This window comes from Populus trichocarpa, chromosome 1, assembly GCF_000002775.5.
Source record: "Populus trichocarpa isolate Nisqually-1 chromosome 1, P.trichocarpa_v4.1, whole genome shotgun sequence".
Classification (NCBI taxonomy): Eukaryota; Viridiplantae; Streptophyta; class Magnoliopsida; order Malpighiales; family Salicaceae; genus Populus; species Populus trichocarpa.
Genome location: NC_037285.2, coordinates 12,033,904 through 12,058,919, shown reverse-complemented (window position 1 = coordinate 12,058,919; position 25,016 = coordinate 12,033,904). Strand labels below are relative to the sequence as shown.

The 25,016-nt window shown below is 35.5% G+C and overlaps 2 protein-coding genes and 1 long non-coding RNA gene across 8 annotated transcripts; 2 read left to right on the top strand and 1 right to left on the bottom strand.

The window, feature by feature from the left end:
• Nucleotides 1-639: 639 nt before the first annotated feature.
• Nucleotides 640-5,864, top strand: LOC18094204 (tobamovirus multiplication protein 2A). 5 transcript variants are annotated; one of them, XM_006368381.3, is made up of 7 exons: nucleotides 640-800; nucleotides 1,230-1,538; nucleotides 2,892-2,991; nucleotides 3,579-3,659; nucleotides 3,741-3,845; nucleotides 4,589-4,798; nucleotides 5,429-5,864. In XM_006368381.3, exons 2-7 carry the CDS (start codon nucleotides 1,300-1,302, stop codon nucleotides 5,534-5,536), a joined length of 843 nt encoding a protein of 280 aa, XP_006368443.2. In that variant the 5' UTR covers nucleotides 640-800; nucleotides 1,230-1,299; the 3' UTR covers nucleotides 5,537-5,864. The 5 variants fall into 5 exon arrangements, with proteins under 5 accessions (XP_006368443.2, XP_024441391.2, XP_024441402.2 ...); XM_024585623.2 differs by having other exon boundaries at nucleotides 677-898; XM_024585634.2 differs by having other exon boundaries at nucleotides 682-898; nucleotides 1,234-1,538.
• A 143-nt stretch (nucleotides 5,865-6,007) lies between these two features.
• On the top strand, nucleotides 6,008-7,906 carry LOC18094203 (uncharacterized). Of its 2 annotated transcripts, none has more exons than XM_024585610.2 (2): nucleotides 6,008-7,174; nucleotides 7,310-7,906. In XM_024585610.2, exons 1-2 carry the CDS (start codon nucleotides 6,679-6,681, stop codon nucleotides 7,828-7,830), a joined length of 1,017 nt encoding a protein of 338 aa, XP_024441378.2. In that variant the 5' UTR covers nucleotides 6,008-6,678; the 3' UTR covers nucleotides 7,831-7,906. The 2 variants fall into 2 exon arrangements, with proteins under 2 accessions (XP_024441378.2, XP_024441382.2); XM_024585614.2 differs by having other exon boundaries at nucleotides 6,008-7,478; nucleotides 7,555-7,906.
• A 3,238-nt stretch (nucleotides 7,907-11,144) lies between these two features.
• Nucleotides 11,145-11,822, bottom strand: LOC127905782 (uncharacterized). Its single transcript, XR_008060113.1, has 3 exons — nucleotides 11,682-11,822; nucleotides 11,331-11,604; nucleotides 11,145-11,262 (listed from the first exon to the last, which is right to left on the bottom strand). It is a non-coding gene; the product is annotated as an uncharacterized LOC127905782 (long non-coding RNA).
• Between the last annotated feature and the right edge of the window lie 13,194 nt (nucleotides 11,823-25,016).

Here is a 25,016-nt window from a genome sequence, read left to right as displayed (position 1 = left end):
GCCCCTCCAGGCTCCAAAGCTTTTAGCCGCCTCCTCCGCACCGAACCTATAAGTCAGCAAGCCTGGGAAATTGACGTTTTTACCCCGCGCCCCCTTTTCTTACAAAAACGATAGAATTCCCATCCGGCCGCATTCAGTCCACACTTTCACTACGGTAGCGTATACGTTATTGTTTTTTAAAATAACCATTATTAAGTATATAAATTTTTTTAAAAAACACAAGTATTTTTTCTAATTTAAGAGATCAAAACTAGTTATTTGACCGACATCAAATTATTATATATATATATATATATATATATATATATATATATATCCTATTTTACAGCTTAGTTTTTTTATGAATTTTTTCATTTTATTTATTTGTGACATGTCATTTTATTAATGATATTAATTCTAAATATTATTTTAGTTATAAGTATTCATGTTATCATTTAATAAATACATCAATATTTGATTAACACATATAATTTATTATATAAAATTAAAAAAATAAAAATAAAACACAAAATTGTGAAAGCACTCAAAATTGATTTATCCCATGTAAAAATGAAAATCAATTTGATATTCAACGGCAACAGTGATGAAGGGAAGGACATAGATGTCATTCCAGAATCTTGTAAAGGAAAAGAAAGAGTGGACAAACTGCCAACTCACCCACGAGGAGCAAAAGAAGTAAAGGTGTCCTCCCCTCATCCTTCACCCTCCCCTGTCCCTCTCCCTCTCCCTCTCCATATCTCTGTGTTTCTCCCAAAATTAAAGCTCCCCAAAAATAATCCACCGGCCAATATTCTAAAACTGTAAGTTATTATTTTCTTAAAATAATCCTACTATCGTAAACACGATCCACGCTAATTTTACCTCACCTTGATCTTCTTTCTATCAAATAAATTAATTGGTAAGGCGGATTTTAGCTCTATCATTTTGATGGTTATGCTTTTTTTCATTGACGTTTCTGTTTGGTTGCTGAGAAAAGAAAAGAAAAAAAATAACTTTTCTTTTCTCGATTTTATATCTGGTAGTTGACAGAGCAAACTGGTTTTTGTATCCTAAAATCTCAAGTATTGGATCTACCTTATAATTTCTTTTGATTTCTGAATTTTTTTAATCTGAATTATTTCTATAATCTGTGATTTTTTGAAGATTTTTCTTTTCTGATATATTGGCGAAAATATGGTGTTTAGTCTTTTTAAGTAATTGTGTTGTTAATGTGGGTTTCGATATTGAAGTTAGAAGGTGAGTGAGCTGATGATATAGAAGAAGAGATTCAGTGGAAGTTCCAGGGATTTGATACGGAAAATGGCGTGTAAAGGGTTCTTGGAATGCCTACTGAAGCTCCTTAACTTCTTGCTGACTCTTGTGGGTCTGGCTATGATTGGTTATGGGATCTACTTGTTTGTTGAGTATAAAAGAGCGGATGACAATGTGGGCCTAGTGTCGACGCCGAGTGATGGTCAGGGTTTGACGCTTCTTGGCCGCCCCATGCTTATTGCCGTGTCTCTTTCGGAAAGCATCCTTGATAAGCTTCCGAAAGCTTGGTATGTGGCCTTTTTGTTTCTGGTGATTTTGATTTGCGCTTTAAGGTTGTTGTTGATAGCGTAATTGTGCTTGAATTTGTGGTTGATAAACCTGTTGCTTGGTTTGAATTGTAAAAATTAAGTTCATAGGAGATGGGTCATTGAACTTTTGACGGGTTTGATCCTTGTGTAAGCTCCATCGGGCTCTTGAAAAAATCAGGGAACAGAGTTGAAGTGGTTGAAAGTCTCTAAGAAGGGAAGCCACTTTCAACAAGTTTTAACTCTCTTCCCTCTCATTCTCTTGAAGATTGACAGATAGTTAAATTCTGTTTTCATTATGTAATTTTATTGATGTGAAACATCATGAACTTAGTTTCTTTTATGGCTTGTTTTCCACTAATCTCTTGCAAAGCATTGCTAGAATTGGTTCCGGGGCTTTTGTTACCAGGCCTTGGTTGAGTTGGTGAAATGTGGGTGGATCCTAGTTTTGATTTCAATAATCAGAAAAGTTATTTGGAAATCCAGTTGGCTGTCATCACTTAACTGTAGTGCAAAAAGTATGTTTATTAGCTTGAAATTTACAGTAAACAAATATCCTACAAGTTTCATTAACGCCTTATCGTTTCATCGTACCACACTAAATTGTTTGTTGCATCACATAATTGATACAGACCCTAAAACAGCAACAAGCGTGTATAGCATAGACGATAATCCTGGACGATCGAATAATTAAATTGTTTTGATGGTGTTCAAGGGACTGTGATGCTGGTATGCTATTGATAGTAGTGGTGCTCACTGTAGTGATGGTGATTGTATAATAGTGTTGTTGGAAACTGGAAAGTGGTGGTGGGGTAGTTATGGTGATGATTATAATATTGGAAAGCAATAACATACCATACTCATCTATCAGTTTTCCATCCCAACTCATTATTTCTGTTTCTGATCTCGGTCCTCTGCATTTTGCACTTGGTTCTCAGCACTCTTAATTCAATCAAGAATAGGACTCCCAAAAGAGTAATACAAACTTATACTACTTCGGCTTGAAAATATCATTATTTCCATAAGATGTGCCCTTTACAATTAAATAGTCTCTCAGAAAATGATGCCTGTAAAAAGATGTACCTTTTTTCCCCTTCTTGAGGTTAGTTGTCAGGGTATTGCTAAATTTTGTAAACTAAATGCAAGTTTAGTCAATAGGTTTTTCCTTTACTAAGTGCAGGGGAATTGTTGGCAATGAAGAAGAGAACCTGCAAATTCATTTGCACTAGCTAATTGAATCTACACTGGCTGCTGAATATACACATATTTTTGCTTATTAGTTTCAAGGTTGACTGAAATCTCCAAATTCTAATTTTGTATCCATTTCTTATGCAGGTTCATATATTTATTTATTGCTGTAGGAGTAATTCTCTTTGTCATCTCTTGTTTTGGTTGTATTGGAGCTGCAACACGGAATGGATGCTGCTTGACTTGTGTATCCTAATTACACATTTATTTTAAACTCATCAGCAACTAGTTGTGCCTAACAACCATTTTTTGATGCAACAACAATTACCTGCTGGAAAGATAGCTGCATAAGATGTATCTTTTCTTTTTCTTTGGTTCTTGCCAAGTAAAATAGCATCAGAAGTGATCTGTCCATATCTCTCAGACCGATAAAGAGTGTCTTCTCAATCTCTTTTCACTGAAAAGTAAAAGCATTATGATTTTGTTTCTTAACTAATGTACAAAGAGATTGGAAAACATTTGCTGCTTTATTTCTGTTTTGTTTCTTTTGGCTTGTTTTGCAGCTGGATGTGTCATTCTCTTTTCTCATCTCTTCTATCTCATTAAAATCTCTTTTTTTTTTTAAAAATGTCATCTTTTAGTTTCCCTTGTGAATGCTACAGTAGTTTTTAGTTTGCATCATCTCTATAATTGTAGAGTGGACAACTTACTTGTCAATAAATTAAATCCTAAATATTAAGCTTATCCAAAGGTCACATGATTGAGGAATAGTTTATACGATCTCCGAGTTTCTGGTTTATGAATATGATGATTGGTTTCCTTAAACCAACATAGTATTCAGTGTTGATCATCTTGTTGATATTGGTAGAGTTGGGATGTGCAGCCTTCATATTCTTTGACAAAAGCTGGAAAGAAGTGAGCCTTTTATTTAACTGATTTTTAGAAGTTTAATGCGCTTTAGTAATCTAAATTTGTGGTTTAATTTTTGTCCTTCAGGTACTCCCAACTGACAAAAGTGGTGATTTTGACATGATATATAAATTCCTCAAAGAAAACTGGAACATTGTCAGATGGGTTGCTCTTGGAATAGTTATTTTGGAGGTAAGCATGAAATGTCACCTTTTGTTTTTGTGAGGGTTTGGTACTTTACAGAGAGACAGAATCAGAAACTGGGCAGCAGGTTCTGTGATGTTAACATTTTTATGAATTTCTTACACAAGGTTGGGTTCAGAGAAAGTTAAACTGCATGATACGGTTATCTTCCCTCTTGTGTTCACGTGCTAACCATGTCCCAAAGCATCTTCTCTGTATTTATGACTCTGTTTATATATGTGCTCAATTTCTTTTGAAGTTAAAGCATGATGGCTTTCTTTAGTTAATGGATGCAAAGTATTGATGGCAAATCAGTCACTTGAACTAATGCCATGAACTTTTCTTTTGCTATGGAAATAAATAATTTTTTTTTTTTAAAAAAACATAGATTAAGAAAATCAGATTTCAGGTAAGGAATACTGAAACAGGAAAAAAATTCAAGAGAATCTAGTATCGAGGGGCAGTTTATGTTTGGAGTTTCCATGGAGGTTTAAAGATTCTCATGGACATTTCTATGTGAAAGTGCACTTAATTCTCTACGACATTTCCCTCCACTGAAAATGAATGCTCCATATTTTCATGAACCATATAATTATCTATCGGTAAGACTGGGATTGATTTTTTCAAGACTATGACCTGGGAGATGGTGTTTGATGTATCTGTTTCTGTATGATTTTGAACTCTCTCTCCCACTCAAATAATCAAAGAGCTTCTTAATAGCTTGTTTACAATGAATCATTGTGTCATTGCAGGCTTTGATTTTCTTGTTAACCCTTGTGGTTAGAGCAGCAAACAGGCCTGTAGAGTATGATAGCGACGACGAGTTCATTGCCTCCAGACAACAGACCCGGCAGCCTTTGCTTAACAGGCCACCAGCACCTGCAGCAGGAGTGCCTGTTACCGGAACCCTTGATCAGCGTCCAGGCAGAAATGATGCTTGGAGTACACGAATGAGGGAAAAGGTTTGACTTTCCTGAAATTTAGTTTAGTGAAAGTTTGATTCTCCATCTGGTAATATTGCATGTTTCTATTGCCGTTAGCCATATAGGTCATTCTGTTTAGAGACACCATTTAATGTGATATGTGTTGGCAAAGTTCTACACTATAGCTGGATTTTCTTGAAGCATTGGGAATTCAGTTTTGTGACCTTTTGAGTAAAATTACAACAATTCCAGACTATAAGAGAACTATTAAACATCGGTTACACCTTGATCCTGTGTTTTATTGCATTGGTTGTGATGTGTTTGCTGCAGACATGATGGAGTATAAACAAGCACATCTTCATGTTACGTAATCATCCTGATTCTGGAATGTTCATATGAGATCATTTTCGTGGTTTAACATTTAGATTGTTTTTTAGTAGTGCCATTATGTATCAATGGTAAATCCCATCATCTTGTTTTTTTCCCCCCCTTCTAGTAGCGTCATTATGTATCTATGGTAATTCGTCATCTTGGTTTTGCATAAAGTACTTGTAGGTTTGATGTCTTTTTTCATCACTTGTACATATATATGTTATGTATCTATCAATTTGTTTTGCTTTCTGGTGCGTATTCTGATTCTACTGCTGTTCTTTGCTGCATGGAAACCAGTATGGGCTTGATACATCAGAGTTCTCATACAACCCATCCGAGCCACACAGGCTCCAGCCAGCAGCTGCACAGCCTACCGAGGAAAGGAGTCGTTGCACCATCATGTGATGATTTCTTGGATCTTGCCAAGTTGGTTTCTGCAGGCCATTTTCCTGGACGAGGGTGTGAGAGTTCTGTATGAGTTTGTGTACAATAGACATCCTTCAGGAGTTCCTATATCACAGCCTTTCCCACTTGTTAGTATCTTCAAAAGTTTTGATCTAGCAATCTACGGAAACCAGGTCTAAGAAAGACATGATTTTTGTGATGTCAGCACTAGTTTCCTTCTATTTACTGAACTGTTCATGCCCTGAGAGATGTATGATCTACCTTAATAGTTTGTCTTAAAATTTTGGAGTATAATTCCTAGTACATCTAATATTTGTTTTTTGAAGAACCCGACTGGAAATCTCTTGTGCGCGTTGAAACCTGGGTTGGGGAGAAGGGTGTCTGGTCAAGGTTTTAAACTCTTTAGTCAAGGGTCGGGAATTCAAGAAATCTTGGGCAGTATTTGTAATTTCGAAATACTCGAAGGAGATTCACGCAATATGTCCGTACGGTAATAACAAATTAGTCCACCGAAATTAAAATCATTAATTATATATATTAGGGGTTAGACAACGGTTATTAATTACTTGACTTAAAACTGCGAAGTCACCATTTTACTGATTCATAATTTCATCGCCGACCACTCTCTCCCTCCCCCTCCATAGCGCTCTTTCTTGAAACAGTTACAAAATATTGGCCTCGCCGTTTCTTTCTACTTGAAGAATGCCCATTTCTTGTTCATTTTTAACCATCTTGAGCAGCAAGTAATTATTTAATCGTTTACTTAATATACATCCAAAAAGGAAGATAATATTTCATTTTACTTCGTTTATAATATTTCCTTGTTTCCGAGCGCAAACCATTTGGAATTGAATTGCTAGTCTGAAAAGCGTCATTGAAGCGTCGGTTTATAATAGTTGGTATGATTATAAAATGGATTTCTAGAAACATTTCTTTGCTTGTGATTTGGGTTACTGGAATCTTCTTGTAAGGTACATGGAAGGTAAGTCAATGGAATTTTGTGCTAACAGGTCTTCATTGATTTATTTACTTTTTTTTTTTTTTTCCAGAGGGAGTAGATAAAGCTAGCTATTGGAATATTGACCTTGACTTATTTTTTATAAGATTAATGGTAGTAGCAAGACTATTTGTCATTAGCAAACATGGAGGATCAGAAGACAGATTGTTCCAGCATTATTTCTGATATGGGCGCAAAGGGTCTCGTTTGCCATTATCAGTTTGAAGAAGGGTCGTCTCAGTTTGTTTTTCTAGACATTGACAAAGAAACAGGAGGCGCCAGTATCAACAACTCCCTTAATTTCTCCACCAGCACTTATCTGCATTTTATCTCTTCATCTAATGGCTTGCTTTTATTGTCTAGTTTTGGGGAGAATCAGCTCAACTATCATGTATTCAATCCCTTTACCAAGCAGTCTGTGACTCTTCCACCGCATGGTATTACCAGGCAAGTCATCAGGTCAGGTCTCGCTTTTGATGGAAAACAGTATCAGGTTATGCTTGTACATGCTTTCAAAGATGAAGAGAATGGCTTGGGCCCGCTTCCTGATGATATTGAACTGGAAATCTTCTCTTCCGAAACTGGGGCTTGGAGAAACCATCAACCCTTGAGTTTGTCTTTGAATGTTGAAGTACCTGTCTGTGAGTTTCCTCAGTTGAACGCAACCCCACTTTTTTCCAATGGAGCTATTCATTGGGAAATAAGTGGACGGTTGCTTGTTTATCATGTTAAAGATGATTACTGTGAAGTAATTGAACTGCCAAATGTTTTTGAAGATTGGTCCTGGCAATCAACAATGACTTACAGGCGATGCTTGTGGGAATCTGAGGGGAGAGTACACTACACTTACACTGATTTTGATGGGGTTCATACCTGGAATCTCCTCAAGGAATATGAGCATGATGTCTACTCACACAATAATGTCTATGACAGCAAAAAATTCAGGTGGGCATTAGTATATACTATCGATCATAAAGAGTTGGCAAAACAGGATCCTGATATTCTCTATCTTGGTAATCAGTGGGAGCCTCACAACATATCTCCTTTTGCTTATGTTGAAGATTCCGAGACCATGTATTTGCAGCTTCCAGGAATTGTTGTAGCATACAATACCAAAAATCGAGTTTTGCAGAAAGTATGCAAGTACAAATTTCCAGGCATCGATTTTAATTGCTGTTTTTTCTTCCCCTTCATCCACAGCAATGAGTGCCACCAGAAAAATGCTAGCAAATCACTACAAGTTGGAGAAGTGGTTGATTTACCTATAGAAAAAGAGGTGAATTCGTTTTCGTTTTAAGTGGAGTTTTATTGTACTAGCATTCCACTTCTCGTATAGCTTCTTGCATCGTAAATTCAATTTGATTTCCTGCTAATTGATCTGGTCTTTAGCTCTATTTGTCTCTTAATTATGTGTTTCTGGGCTCTTTTTCGCATGAGATTTGTGAGTCTCATATCAGTGAGGAGCATTATTTATCATCTAGTTTTAAAAATTGATAAAAGATTCCAAATCTGGCTTAAGGGCTTCACTATAGACAATGGAAGATCACAAATTCATTTCCCAGATGAAGGTTTTATAGGAGATAGCTGCAAAACAAGTGTCCAGATGGCCCTTATGAGCTATGGTATAAATGTCCATTAGTTTTGCTGGCTTGAAGTAAAAGACGACTCTTATTTGTAAGATAAGAGCAGAAACAAATAAATCGCAGAAACAAATAAATCACAAGTATGCTACGCAGAGAGAATTGCAAGTTTTAATGAGCTTGCTTCGCATCTTAGACATTTTACTTGTATCTGTGGCAAAGCTAGTGACAACTTGACTAGAGCAAAAGATATGGAAGGAAGATGTATAGAGATTCCTCTCTCCAGGGATCTAATTCTGCTTTCGGAGCCATTCCCGTTCCCTGCAAACACAATTTTCTGTTTTTATAGGGCAGAAAGACAAACAGGGTCCTCTGTCCCTCAATAATCACACATATTCAAAAAGTTTAGCTTGCTGATGAGCTCGAGGATAAGTTGGCATTAGGTGGTTCAACACATTAGAACAACATGGCAGAACCACCGAAACCATCTTTAAGGTTTGGTAGGTTGTCTGAATCGTCGAGTTCTTCTGCATCATCGTTTCAAGTTCCGTTCTATCTAGATCAGTATTTTTCCGAGAACTATTAATTTTTGTTAATATTAATATTATAACATATTTTTAGAAGCTTAAAACAAAAAAAAGTTTCGAGTTTAACCCGAGTTAATCTGTCAAATCTGAATTATTAGACTGAAATAAATCCATAAAAAAATAAAAAAATAATTATAAAGTTAAATTCTCAATCAACCTGATGTTGAAAGATAAAATAAAAAAAAAACATTTTAAAAAAGAACCCAAAAAAACTAGAGTTAATTAAGCTAACTTCAAAACTCGTGATCTGAATTATAAGATTGTGATAACCTCATGAAAAACAAATAAAAAAATAAAACTTAATTCTCAATTAATCTAACATTAAATGATAATGATAAAATTAAAATGAAAAATCAATTAAAAAATAATCTCTATCAACCCGGGTTAACCTGCTAAACCCGGATCATATAACAGAATAATTTAAAAAAAAATAAATTAAAATAAATTATTAATAAAACTTTAAAAGAACTAAGTTTGAACTTTAAAAATAAAAAACACAAACAATCTCAAGAATGAAATTAAAAAAATCTAAAACATTTCATTATTTATTGATAGAGTGAAATAGTAAAACGCCAAAGTCGAAAAGCCTTGGAGTACATGTTAGTAATAATAATAATGAATGTCGGTGGGCAAATGACATGGATGCTACTGAAGGTGGCTAGTGGGCACCTCCTTTCTAGTCATTGTTTTTGGTTTGATGCTAGCCTTTAAGGAAGGTGCTGCTGCCTGCCTTGTAGACCTCAAACTATTGAGTATTGACCACTGATGTGTCCTACTAGACTACAATATTTTAGTGCCGGAAAGCTGTATCACCGGTGGCAATTTTCCCCCCCTCTCCTTCCCCTCTCCTTTGAGATTAGTGGTAGCCCTTTGATTTATAGCTCTAGATGACGATTTTTTGTGTTTGATTTGCTGTCCAAGAGCTCAAGTAGGTAATGAAAGCAACTGTTTTGTCTTCAACTTGTTCTTGTTTTCATCCCGATTGCTCTTAATCTTTTTATTGTTGATACAAGTATCTTGTTCTACTCTTAATCAGAATGATAATGAGTATTTTTCAAAATGTTTTTTTATTTTGAAATGTTTCAAATAATATTTTTTATTTTTTAAAATTTATTTTTAGTATCACTACATCAAAACACACTACAAGATTTCACAGTTTTACCGACGGAAAAATTCCGTCGGTATGTGATTAGAAGTTCGTCGGTGATTTTTTTACCGACGTCATCACCGACGGAATACGTCCGCCGGCTTTACCTTCGTCGGTGATTCCCCATTCCGTCGGTATATCAGTCGGAAAAACAAAAAAAAACATTTACCGACGGTTTTACAGACGGAACGTGCGCGCCAAAAAAAAAAGATTCCCGTTTGAAATATACCGACGGATTTTCATTCCGTCGGTGACGTTACAATTACCGACGGAAAATAGCCGTCGTTAAATCGGTCGGTGAATGTATGAAATACCGACGGAATATTTTCGTCTGTAACTTCGTCGGTAATGGTAGAAGCTACTGTTAAATGGCGACGGAATAATTCTGTCGGTAATTCTGTTGGTGAAAGTTTAAAATACCGACCGAATTCATCCGTCGGTGAAATCCTTGGTAATAGTTTTTTTCTTAATTTGTTTTTAAAAAATTATTTAGGATATATAATATAAAACTATATAAATTAATTGTTATACAAACCAATTATGCAAATAAAATTTTTATTAAACATAAAAAAAAAACAAAGTTAAATAATATTCATTACAAACTGAATATGTTTCAAGAAAAATAATAAATGAAGTTTTAAAGGTAAATAATGTTGATTACAAATTAATATAAAGATGATGGAGCTTGAGGAGGAGGAGGAGATCCTGGCGGAGGCTGGTGGTTATACGGCCAAAAAGGATTAGGCGCACATGTTCCGCTATTTGACAATTTCATAATCATTTCGTAAAGCTGGTCATAAGCCGCTTTTTGCTGTTCCTGAGCCGCTTCATACTCCGCTTTTTGTTGTGCTTGAGACGCTTTGAATTGCTCAGACTCCGCTCTTTGTTCCGCTCTTTGTTGTGCATGAGACGCTTTGAGTTGTGCGTACTCCGCTTGTAGGTTATCGTATTTCTCGGTGAGTTGCTGCAAAGCCACGGACTCCTTAGATTGGGAGCTCGATATTGATTGGGAGCTCCCAACGGTTGAAAAACTACGGGTCGACCGCAAGTTGTCGGCCGTAGTGTTGGAGAGCCCGTAAACCCGATTTTTATCGGGTCCACCTGACGAGCCAACCTCCATCCACAAATCCGGATCGAATTCCGGATGGGTCAAAGTATCGTCCCCGTATCTCTCCCTCAACCGATTATTATAGGTCTCCTGAAAATAAAAAAAAAGAAGTAATCATCATATTCAATACAATAAACATAATAACTTACATAATAACTTACAAAATAAAATGGTTGAACAAACATACCACGAAATACTGAGCACGGTTATCAACGAACTGTTGCGCCCCCTTCTGGCGGTCTTGACTCCGCACGTGCGTCTCCACAAACAGCTCCATCGGGCTCGGCTCACGTCCAAGAGACGCAGCCTATAATGAAAAAAGATATATTAACAACAACTGAATTTAACGATATATTTCATTTAAATTAATCTTACCATCCGTTTCGCATGTGCAGCAAACGGAACGGAGCCGCCAGTGTGAGTTGTCACCCCGCCATGAATTGGCCGATTCCGGTTGCCAGCACCGGACTGTGAGCGTCGTGTGAACCGCTCAGACGTCACGTGCTCAAGATAGTGCGGCCATATATCTTCCGGGATGTATATCGGTTTGAAATCCCTCCAAACCGCAACATCGTTCCAGCCTTGGAAACCCCTATCCCTCGCGGTTTTTTTTGCCTTTTTCTGTGCTTCATACCAAAAATCACGCAACCTGCTTCACGCAACCAAAAATTACATTTCGAAACATAAAATTTTGTCTAAAAAATCCTGTATTGTTTTCGATCTTACCTAGTTGCCGCGTGATTTTCCCACACCCTCCTCACAACAGCGTTATGCTCAATGTCCCAGCAGAATTTGTGCTTTGTATAAATAAACAAGTTTAAATAAAAATAATAATTTATTTACAATTATATTAATAAGCTGAAAATTATAAATTAATACCAACCTCAAACCTTTTAAACCATGCATTGATTTGAGGCATCCATTCAGGATGCTTGGATATCTGACTCCATTGAAACAATGGAATCTCCATCGACGATTTAAACGCCGATGATATTACTCGGGCGGCTTCAATGTTTGTGAACCTGAAAATAAATGAAATAAATTCAATAGTGATTACTTGATAAATTATGTTGTAATTTTTTTTTTAAAAAACTAAAACCTTAACAAACTTACATTGAAAGGTCGTCCTTCCACTGTGTCTCGTACTTGCGGGTAAATTGATTCCGCTGCGAAGGCACGCCGCCTCTGCGCTGTGAAGTACCGCTGGAAGAGGCAACATCGGTTGACGACGCAGGTGGTGTAGGTGCCTCTTCTTGAGAGGCACCTAAGGAAATATCATCCTCGCTGCTAGACGAACTAGCTGCGACCGCACCTAAGCGACCAGCTCTGGTTTTCGTTCTACGCATCTACACAATTTGATACAAATAATTATATAATTAAATTCAAATGAAAAAAAAAATTCGACAGCACCTCCCCTATAACGGATACTACCCAAAACCACAAACCTGCACATATTAACAATAGCCACAACCAATTTACCCAATCTATACTAATTATTGCAACATATTCAATTACTAATTCTACGGTAAATTCAACATTAACAATTACAATTCAAGTAATTATTCAATAATTATGCCAATACAACAAAACAATAAATTAAAAAAAAAACTCTAGAATAACAATCAAAATAAATGGAACAAATTAAACACAAATCATGCAATAATAAAGTAAAATTAATAATTATTCCAACATATTCAATTACTAATTCTATGGTAAATTCAACATTAACAATAAAAATTCAACAAATTAACTAATAATAATTATGCCAATACAACAATAAAAAATATTCAAAAAATTCAAAAAAAAAACTATATACTTTAGCAATGAATTATGCAAAAAAAAAACTATAGACTTTATCTACATTACAAAAAATACACCAAAACAAAAAACAATAACCAAAAAAATAGCAAAAAAAAACTATTAAAGTAAAATGAAATAGAGAAAACACTAACCTTTTAAACTGATGAAGATGATGAAGAAAACTTACTAGAGATTGGAGGTGAAAGCTTTGAAGAATGGAGAGGAAAAAAATCAAAAGCTTAAGGTGAGAAACGAAGGAGAAGAAAAAATGAACTGAACGGGCGGTCACTTGAACTTATATGGTAGTTTTACCGACGGCTTCACCGATGGATATAAAATTAATTATTATTTTAATTTATTCCGTCAGTGATGTGCTAAAAATCCGCCGGCAAATTTTAAATTTCGCACCAAAATTTTTAATGACCCTCCATATTTTTCGTTGTCCGTCGGTAATTCCGTCGGCAATATTACGCGGTCAGAGGCGCATTTAATGCGCAACCCTTTGAAATTCGCGCAGTCCGTCGGTAATCTTGTCGGTAAAATTAAACCACCGACAACTTACCGACGTATTTAAATTCGTCGGTGTGTCTGTCGGTGATGTGGTGGCATTTCAAGTAATTATTTTCGAACTCTTTGTGAAACACCGACGGAATTAGTCCGTCGGTGTTGCCGTCTGTAATTGGGTGGCATTTCGAGTAATTATTTTTGAACTCTCTGTGAAACACCGACGGACTTAAGGCTGTCGGTGTGGCCGTCGGTGATGTGGTGGCATTTCAAGTAATTTTTTTCGAACTCTCTGTGAAATGCCGACGAAATTAGGCCGTCGGTGTTGCCGTCTGTAATCTGGTGGCATTTCAAGTAATTATTTCATGTCACAAAATATATTATCCATCATAATTGTGGCATTTCAACTAATTATTTCAAGTGATAAATATTTTGTGTTTCAAAATATATATATCATTCATAATCTAAATTACATGTAAAAAAGGGTTTTACATAGGGCTTCATTTTGGTAGTTAGTCAGAATTTTCTTCTTCTTCGTCATCAATTGAATTGTCATCACCTTCATCGCAATCTTCAATATGAATATCATCTTCTTCATCGATATTTGGTTGTCCGCTAGAGCTCAAAACAAAATTTAACTCATCTGCGTCAACATCAACAAGACTATCATCGAAAACACGAAAATTTGAATTTTCTTCCAATTCAATCGAAGGAGCAACTCGATATGGTTCAACCACCTCACTAACTTGAAAGACTTCATCTCGCACACTTGTGTCTTCGTTCTCATCCTGAACAACCTCGACACGACCCCGGGGTTTCGTTTTTAAAACGGACAACCAATCCACTCTTGATCGATCCTTTCTAAATGAAGGGGTGTATGTGTAATAAACTTGTTGACATTGCTTTGCGAAAACAAAGACATCGTTTATGTTGCGGAGTCTAGCTTTTGAGTTGATTTCGACCAGACCATAGTGCAGATCAACTCTGATTCCTCTGTCAGTCGTGTCATACCAATAACATTTGAATAAAAACACTATATTCTGCTCTTTATGATATTGTAGTTCGACGACCTCTTCTAATCTACCATAGTAGTCAACTTCTAACTCACTACTAGTGGATCCCTTAACACAAACACCGCTGTTGTATGTCTTTCTTGCTTGCCCGTATTCTTCAGTATGGAAAACATATCCATTGACAAAATACCCGTTGTAGCACTTACATTTTCTTTCAGGCCCCAGGCCTAGTAAAGACAATGACTTAGGTGCACTCCTTCCCATTTGATAAACCTTGATGTAATGTACATCAATAAACAGTAAATGAACGAGAATCTCGTAATGACATGCATACGTACAGTAATTTTGCAAGTTATAATGAGTTTGTGATAGTGCTTACATGTGTTCTGAACCACGTGGCAAACTTCTCATCTTGTAATTGAAAGATCTGGGATTCAGTCAGCTATGAGTTATTGGAGAGCAAAAATTAACGATGTTGCCTGCAAGTGATAATGAGTGTATGATATTACAATATATAATTAACAGTATATTACTAACAAAGTTTAATTAGTATAAACTTACTGAATAAAAGGTCTCAGCTCATCACAGTTAAATAGAACATAGTTGTGTGCTTGTTTGAACTCTATTTCCGACAAATATCTTCCTCTTACGGCATTTTTAGGTGTGGGTCGTCCAGTATTGGAGAATATTGACAAGTTCCCACTGGAAGGCACTTCACCGCCATCATCATGCCGTGGAACGAAATTGATTCTCGTTCTCAGATGAGGTTCGAAATAGTACGAGATAAATGTTGAGATCTCCTCAACAATATAGGCCTCACATATCGAAGCCTCAAAATGCGCCTTGTTCTTAACCTTTTTCTTGAGATTAAACAAGTACTTGCATTGAAATATTAATCAAGTATTTTCAATTAAGAAAAACATATAAAATACTTTAATATATGAATTACATTGCAACTGTAATATCTAACCGTTCGAATGGGTACATCCATCTATATTGGACCGGTCCTCCAGCTTTTGCCTCGAACGGTAGATGTATAGGGAGATGCTCCATTGAGTCAAAAAATGATGGAGGGAATATCATCTCAAGTTTGCATAGTGTCTCGACGATATTCGTTTGAAGCCTCTCAATGTGATCAACATTCAACTTGCTGGAGCATATATCTCTGAAGAAATGACTGATCTCCGTGAGTGCATCCCATATTCCCTTTGGCAACAAATCACGAAAAGCTAATGGGATGAGTGTTTGCATAAACACGTGGCAGTCATGACTCTTCATTCCATACAATCTGCAGTCCTCTATATTAACCAGCCTTGATATGTACGATGCATGTCCATCCGGAAAATGCAGACTCTTAAGCCATTTGTAGACTAGCAGTTGTGCGTTTTTCTCCAACACGAAGCTTGCTCTTGGTTTTGCAACCCGTGACTCATCATAAACCAACTCCATATTTTTTCGGTTACAGTATAAAGCTATATCCAATCTAGCCTTGAGGTTGTCCTTTGTCTTCCCCTTCACATCCATGACGGTGTTGAAAATATTCTCAAACATGTTCTTTTCGATGTGCATGACGTCAAGGTTATGGCGAAGCAGATTGGTCTTCCAATAAGGAAGCTCAAAAAAGATACTTCGCTTTACCCAATTATGGGTCAAACCAAAACCAGGAAACTTTTGCTTTCCTGATTGAAGGCCAAACACAATGTCACCGTACTCTGAGACAACATCATGCAATTCTTCACCAGAAAGACGCGTGGATGCAACATCTTTTTCAACTCTGCCAACAAAAAAATCTTTTCTGTTCTTTCTGTACCTGTGATGAAGTGGCAAGAAGCAACGGTGACAGTAAAAAAAAGAAGCTTTACCTCCATTTGCTAGCGTGAATGCCTTGTTGTTTTCCATGCAGTATGGACATGCGAGTTTCTCATGCGTGCTCCAACCAGAAAGCATTCCATAAGCTGGAAAATCATTGATAGTCCACATCAATGTCACCCTCATAAGGAAATTTTGTTTCCTCGATATATCATAAGTCAGAGCTCCGGAGGACCACAACTGCGCCAACTCATCAATCAACGGTCGAAGACAAACATCTATATTCCGCCCCGGGCTTCTTGGACCGGGTATGACAGTAGATAAAAACATGAACTCCGGCCTCATACACATTCCCGGTGGCAAGTTATAAACTGTGAGTATGACCGGCCAACAAGAATAAGGAGCAGCAAATGACCCAAATGGGTTGAATCCGTCTGTACACAACCCAAGACGCACATTCCTTGATTCAGCTGAAAAGTGAGGATGAACACTGTTAAAGCGTTTCCACGCTTCGCCGTCAGAAGGATGAACCATCTCTCCATCAACCGCATGGTGTGCTTGGTGCCATGTCATGTGCTCAGCAGTCCTTGGTGACATGAATAACCTCTGCAGTCTAGGTGTGATCGGGAAGTATCCAAGTTTTTTATATGCCACTAGAGTCTTTCCCCTGCCAGTTCTAGGTTTGTAACGGGAATGCCCGCATGTCATGCACTCGGTCATCTCAACATTATCAAGGTAGTATAACATGCAGAAGTTAGGGCACATGTCAATTTTCTGGTATCCTAAACCGAGGGGTTTCATCATGGACTTCGCAGCATAGAAGTTCTCTTTCAGCCTGTTCCCTTCAGGTAAAATGCTTCTTGCCCATTCAATAATCTTGTCATACCCGGCCTCACTCAACCCGTGATCTGACTTGATGGTGAACACCTGTGCTACGGCCGATAATTTACTGTGGTTCGTGCAGCCATCCCATAATGGTTCGTCAGAATCTTTCAACAAATCAAAAAACCTAGCTGCATCTACATTAGGTTCTTCTTCTACGATTGGACATTGACTGCCATTACCTTGATTCATTCTCATTGCATCCATAACCATATTTCTGTAAGGATTAGTGTTGTCATTTGCCGTTTCATGCACGTTGCTAGCACTAGAAGTAGACCCAACCACCGTTTCTTCCATTCTCCTCTCACTCTCGCTAACAAATACTTCTCCATGTGCATACCAACACTGGTAATTCTCCATAAACCCTTTGTGTAGAAGATGCATCATTACAACATCTGGATGCAGATACTTTTTATTTTCACACTTCCTGCATGGACACCTAATACCGCCTCCAGTAAAATTTCTGGGAATAGATGTTACGAAATTAATAAAACCCTGAACCCCATTACAATAATCCATCCTCCGCAATCCTTGGGGTGAATCTCGATACATCCATGAACGATCATCCATGACTTATATCGAACCTCTATAAAATTATGATGACATCATGTATTAATTAACTAAGTTAGGTAAATAAACTTGTACAAATATTACTTTAACTCGAGATTATCCAACAAACCAATCACAACTTCTCATAAATATTAAATATTCATTATCATTTATCAACGTTCATACGAATTAAAAAATATACATTTACAGAAATTACCACTCCGCAATACCATTGATAAAACTTTAAACGGGCCCATTAAGCAAGCTATTAATTATTTCAAAATAGCACATGTAATTCGGTAATTCCATAAAGAAATAACAATTTACAAACAAATACAATCTTACAAAATCTAAAACAAACCATAACAGGTACAAAATTATACATTCATATACTACAAGTTTGTTTGAGAAATAACAATAAAACATGTACATCTACTAACAAAATACATATACTTAAAAAACAATAAAATTGACATTTAATTAAATGTTAAAATTTAAAAAGATATAATTACTTACAAAAATTGATAAAATCCGTCGGTAAATCAGAACACGCGCGGATGCTGTGACCACAAAACTTCAAGAAATATAACTTGTTGTGCTGATATGAGGAAGATTTTTTTTTGGGGGGGAGGGGGCCTGGTTGTTTGCAGATGAGGAGAGTTGGGATGAGGAAGAAGAAGGAGAAATAGGGGATGAGAGGGTCGGCAGAGCTGTCATATATTAACTTTTTCCGACGGTTTTACCGACGGACACTCCGTCGGTTATTACGCCGGTGATTCTGACGGAAACATAGACATGTCACCGTACGGATCTGCCATTTCAAATCCCTCGGTGAGTCCGTCGGAAATTTAAACGGCGAACCGGTCACATCACTTTACGGGCACTGTACGGGCAGTCTTTTTGAATCCGTCGGCGATTCCGTCGGAAAAAAATAACCCGCCAAAACCTCCACGTCAGCGACTCGCCTTTTTTTAAATTCGGAAACTTTTCCGTCCGTAATTCAGTCGGTAAAATACAGACGGAAAATTTCCGTCGGTATTTACCGACTGAATTACGGACGGAAAAGTTTTCGTCGGTTTTTACCGACTGAATTACGGACGGAAAATGACCGTCGGTAATTTCGACCTCAAAATACCGACAGAAAATATTTCGTCGGTAAATCCTTTGGTATTTAGCGAATTTCTGGTAGTGACAATTTAAAAATATTAAAAAAAAATTAAACAAAAAAAATTAATTTCTTAACAAACAACGTTTTTTGAAGAATTTATTTTTAAATTGATTGATGACACGACCAAAAGATTGATGTCTTCTCCCAAGTGCAGGAGTGTCGAAGTAATAAATAACCCGGCAAGACCGAGGTCGAACCACAGGGAGGTTAATTGTATAAATTATAGATAACAACAACAACAACAATAACAACAATAATAAGTTAAAGAGAGCTTTGAGATGTGATATTGATGTAAGGATTAAACAAGGATAAAACAATTGTCAAGGTTAGAGGATCCACTAATGGTATTTCAAACAAGTATAGTATAAACTCTTTTTATTACTCAACTGGAAACCACACACAAAGGAGGTTCCAATCGGATTACAAATTGTTAACATGATTACATTAGTTATCTTATTCGAATAATGCTAATACTTGTAAATGTTGTCAGACATTCATGATTATAACTTATGTTAACAACAAATCAAGTTCCTTTCATAGCTCAGGTGTCGGTTATACCATACAGTATGGGCTATGAAAGTGCCAAGTATTTGTTGTACCAAGTGTTATACAACATAAATCTAGATTAACCATTTAACAAGCAAAGTATTAAAAAGTGAACAAGATAACAAATATAAAGCGTGTTATTATCCAACATTAAGGTCCATGTTAAGTTTATATTATACTTATTCTTACACCATTAGTGTACCCTTTTCACCTTGACATAATTAACTTAGCAACACATAATGAAAGAAAGAAACATAAATAAACAAGGAAAGGAAATGAAAAGCATAAGCAAGAAATTAATATAAGCAAAACTTAAGCATTACAAAATATAAAGAGAGAGCAAGAGCATGATCTTGATCTGAACACCAAGATGCCTCAATACATGGAAAATGTCTCCTTTTATAGGCCAAAATTCGGAACTATTGATTTGTTGACTAATTGATGAGTGAGTGGCCACATCTTGACTTGGTGACAATCCTTATCTTCTTGTCTGCCAAAAACGTCATTGATGACGTCATAATTTGAACAAACTTAAATCATGAAAGTTCTAGAGAATTGTCTCAGCTTTCCAAGGTAAAAATTTGAGATCATTTGGACTTCTAGAACTCGAGATATGGGCTGAACACTAAACAGTGTCTGGGCTGCAGGACAGATTCGGACTTCTTTGTTGTTGCTGCAATTTGGACTTGAAAACGGCCTTTTTAAATCTTGGGCTCCACATGAAAGTTGTAGGCCTATGTCTTATCTTTCCATCCATATAAAATGGACCTAAATCCAAGATCTGCAGCTCCAGATATCACCCGATTACCGAACAATGTTCCAGTTTGGACTGCACCAACATCTCTTTTCTAAGTTTGGCCATCTCTTTGTCCTTTCAATTTCAGTACTTCAACTCATCAATCAATTCTTTCATCTATGTGATAGGCCTGCATTTAAGATGAACATTTACCATAAATTAAAGGTATCTTATATTATTAGATATGTTATTATAAAACATGCTTTAGTTAAGGAGTTATTGATACTTCAAGTGCAAAATGATGATATAAAACCTTGATAAAAATGCACTTTTAAGTACTAATTAATTGAGAATTGGACGGTTGGAAATTATGGTTATACCTTGAAAAAGAGAATCCTCCGACCGTTTGCTTGAAATTACACGTACGTGAAGCACTCCATCTCATTTTCTTTCTTTATTAAATGGAAGAATCCCTTGCTTATGAAAATGCTCGAACAGCTGGGGAATTCTTTTTGGATGATAAGGTAATTCTTCTTCGTGTGTGTGTGGGGCTACATCAATAAGCTATTTTTATTTCTCGTGAAAGGGTGTTTTGTTAAAATTTATATATTTGATTGTAACTTTTCCCACAAACCAATATCTGATTGTAAATTTAAACAACTCCATGCGAGAAAAAAGAAGAAGCAGAGATCTAGAGGCATTATCTACCCGTTACAATCTGCAGTTTAGAAGAAAAAAAAGTGTGATTAATTTGCTTTTTTTTTTGTTTAATATTTTGTTAGCATTTTATTTAACAATATTCCACTTGCCGAGTTAGACGAGGGGTAATGCCAGCAAAAAAAAGAAGGTCCTATTCGGCGGGAAACGAGATAGGATCATGCCGTGCATGGATTTACGTAGCAACAAAAACAAATGGAAATGGATCATCAAGATTTTTTTTTAAAAAAAGGAAAATGGAATGAAACAGCGATACCACCTTCTCTAAACTGAGATTTAGACTTTGATATAAACAGTTTGACACACAGACTAGGAATCTGTACAGAGATTTATATATTCTGGCCAAATAGGACGAGCTGTAAAGGTCAATATCTACCCATCCAAGATCAGGAAGCTTTGCGGGATGCTGATTGTCTTGTGTTTTTGCGCCACAGGAAAGATGCTTGCTGCCCCATTGCTTTCATCTGTTCCTCGTGCTTATCTTCTGCTCTCTCGTGTGCTGGGCAGCTTTTGGATGTTTTTTTTTTGTGCGTGGCTGTCAGCCTGTCATGAAGAAAAAGATTGGTAATTAAGTAGCTTAAAAGAGTTTTCCTAATTCATCAGCATTTTGTGTTTTTATATCCAGCAGATTTTGATTTTTAGCTACCAAAGTCATGCTTTCATTTCATGCAACGTAGTTCTATTGGATATATTTAATAATGTTCGGGTGAGATAGTAATTATAGTTCAAAGTGTTTTTTGTTCAGAAATGTATCATAATAATATTTTTTTTAGTTTTTAAAAAATATTTTTGATATTAGCACATTAAAACGATCTAAAAATATATATATAAAATTAATTTTAAACAAAAAAAATATAATTTTTAAAAAATATAATTTCAACCACCTTCCCTACCTTATTTTCTTCATTAAAATAAAAAAAAATACATTTAGATTTTGATTTTTGATAGACTGGAACGACGTTGCATGCATGACCTTGTTAACTAAAGTAAAGGTTAAAAAAAATGCCACATCACTTTGTTTTAGGTCCAAGGCATGGAGCTCTTGCTTTTAATTAAAAACAAATTATATTATTATACTCTTAGATCTCAAATATATTAAAAAAAAGGCATTAAGAGAAACCATCTGGGATTTTTAAATTTGTTGCAATTAATTCTCTTAAATATCAAATTAATTAGTACTCCAATTTGGAGAGATTTTTTAATTATATGGAAAGTTGCAAAGAGTAAATGGTTGGTCAATCAAGAGAAAAGAGGTAAGCAATTAGTATAATTAACAAACCTAATCAGTTAATATCGATGCGATTTATACATAATTCTTATCGATTTTGAAGACGAACTTAAATGTAAACTGCTTAAACCAACATTTATTCCCTGCAAGAATTAAATCAATCAATAATTCCCTTTTCCCAGCCAAGCCTGGCTACCAAATTTTACCAATTTTTTTCTTAAGAAAACACCGTTGACAAAAATAATTTACAAAAAAAATAATTAAAAAAAATTAAAATCATAAACAATAGAGACGCCATCCACTGTTCATCTCATACAGTGCAGAGGTGGAGAGTAAATTAATTCATTATTCACATAGTAGAGAGGTGTGACCTCTCCACTATGTGAATAATGAATTAATTCATGAACAACTGTTTGCTTTGCAGAACAATGAAGTTAGGGAAGCGCATAAGAAAAAGAAGAAGGAGAAGGGGAAGAGAAGGCTACCCTGCACGACGGCCGACTCTCCGCTGTTCACTTTTTATTTTTCCTCTGTTCCTGCTCTTCTTCCTTCCCTCTTTCTTGCGGCCTCTATTTACTGTGTTATAAACATAGTTCGCAACACAAACACAAAGCAGCTTGAAGTTGCTTTTGGTTGTCTTGTGTTTTAAACGCAGATAGTTATGGGTCCCACAAATAGAAAATTGTGTTTCGACCGTAACCAAACATATGATAATAGTGTTTTTTTGTAAATGCAGCTGCAGCGCTAAACACGTACTTAATAATACAACCAAGACGCAGGTTGTGCTATTCTTGGTAGTGGAACCTCTTGAAATTCTGGAAAAATAATTAAAGGGTTGCACAACCCTTAAAAATAATAAATAAATAAATAAATAAATAACTTAAAAGGTTTCACTAGGAGCGGCGTGCAATCATTGAGATTTTCAAATAGAAGGTTAATTACAATTAATCGGACATGAATTTATTATATTTTGATCATAGGAAAGTGTAACAAATATATTTTTGGACCAGATTGATAGGTTCAAACGATATAACTTTTTGATTCGATTATTGAATTAACTTAATTTTTTTAGAAGAAATTCTACAATTTTAGTTTTATAGTGATATTCCGTTGTAATTGAAGTAAAAAAAACCCTTTTATTATACTTAGAAGTTGTTTTATTAATTTTATTATTTTTTTATTTAATTTTAAGTTTTTAGTTTAAATTAGTATTTATCTACACCAAATTTTGGCATAAGCGCAACCTTTGAGAATTTTTTTAAAAGGTTGTGCTACCAAGAGTAATGTAACCCTTTAATTCTTTTTTACAGGTTACATACACTACACCTAGTAGAGCAATCTGTTAGAGGTTATGCTGCTCGAAGAAGCATTGAAATTTTAATAGGTTGCGTTACTTCTAGTAGTATATATATATATATATATATATATATATATATATATATATATATATATATATATATTTGTTATTTCCTTCGTTTTTTTTCTGGCTTGGTTGTTTGTAATTTTCTTAGAACGTGTGCTATTTTTTTTAAAAAAAGAACTCAAATTGAACCTTACTCTTAGGCCTTATGATCAAAATGTCCAATCCATGTTACTATGTTAGTCACGACAAATTCCATTTTGTGGACATCCAGTGTAATTTACCTAATATTTTGGGCTATTTTTGTTTATTAGCATGTTTTTTATTTAAATATTCATAAAATAAAATAATAAAAAATAAATAAAATAACACAGTTTATATATGTTACTATTAAAAAACATAACATTTTTAAAACAAATCATGAAATAGGCTACACATGATGAGAGAAGAAAGAGAAGAGAAATACCTTAAAAAAAAAGACCTCGTAAATATATCAAAATTCCAATTATGACACCACCAATATTATCAATAAGATATCGACAAGACAAATCCAATAATATCAATGAAAGTCTCCAATGGTGACCTAAATATACCACCCTTACATTCAAAAGGTGACGGGTCATTCATTTTTTTTTTTGCAACAAGTATGACCCACTCCATTCACTGTTGCTGATTTTTTTTTTGATGTCGTTGGATTTGTTTTGTTGAGATCTTTATGATGGTAATGATGTTATCATAATTGGAGCTTCCATTTGGCTACAAAGTTTTTTTTTTCTCACCTCTCTCTTCACAAATTACAATGAGAGATAAGAAAGAAAAATAAATAAAAAGATCTCAGAGACACATTGAAATTCTGATTACTACACAATCAGTATCACCAGAAAGAAAGATCTTGATGAGACCAATCCAACGACACAAAGAAAGGTCACTAAGGATGATCCAAGTATGCTACATTTGTCATCCAAGGATAGCGGGTGACTCACTTGCTGCATATGTGACCTACTTCATTCATCGTTGGTTATCTTTTTTGCATCGTTGGATATATCTCGTTGAGATCTTTTTTATGATACTAATTATATGTCTCTTATGTTTCTTTTTTTATTTGTTTTTCCCTCTCTCTTTTTATGTGTAGCTCATTTCATAAATTTTTTAAAATGTTGTTTTTTAAAATAGTGACAAGCTTGAATGTCGGCTTTCCAATCGCTACACGTATAAATTATGCAAGTTATTTTTAAAATTGTGTTATTTTGCTAATATATATTTTTTAAAAATACTATTTTTATTATTATTTTAAAAAAGAAGCAATGTTTTGCTGTGTCCAGCTCTGAATCCAAAATATTGCACTTACCAACAACAACAGGACAGGCTACCGTACGTCCACACGGCCAAGATCACCACTGCACCAGCCAAAAAGGAAAGAACCCTATCAACACACGGACGGCCATTAATGATGATCTGCGAGAAAGAAAATCTTACCTTCCTCATACCCCCATCAGCATGCCATTAACATTTAATAATAATTGATTTTTCCATAAAGAAAAAACCTTACCTTCCCCCAACAACCCCATTAGCATGCAATTAACAATATTGATTTTCTCAGAAAGAAAAATCTTACCTCCCTTATTTTCCTCATATTTTTAAAATGGTTGACTGTCGTGGAAAGGAAGCGTTTAGGAATACGACTTTACGTGTGTTTCCAAAAATCTTAAATTACTTTTAAATTATTTATTTATATCTTTAGATCATTTG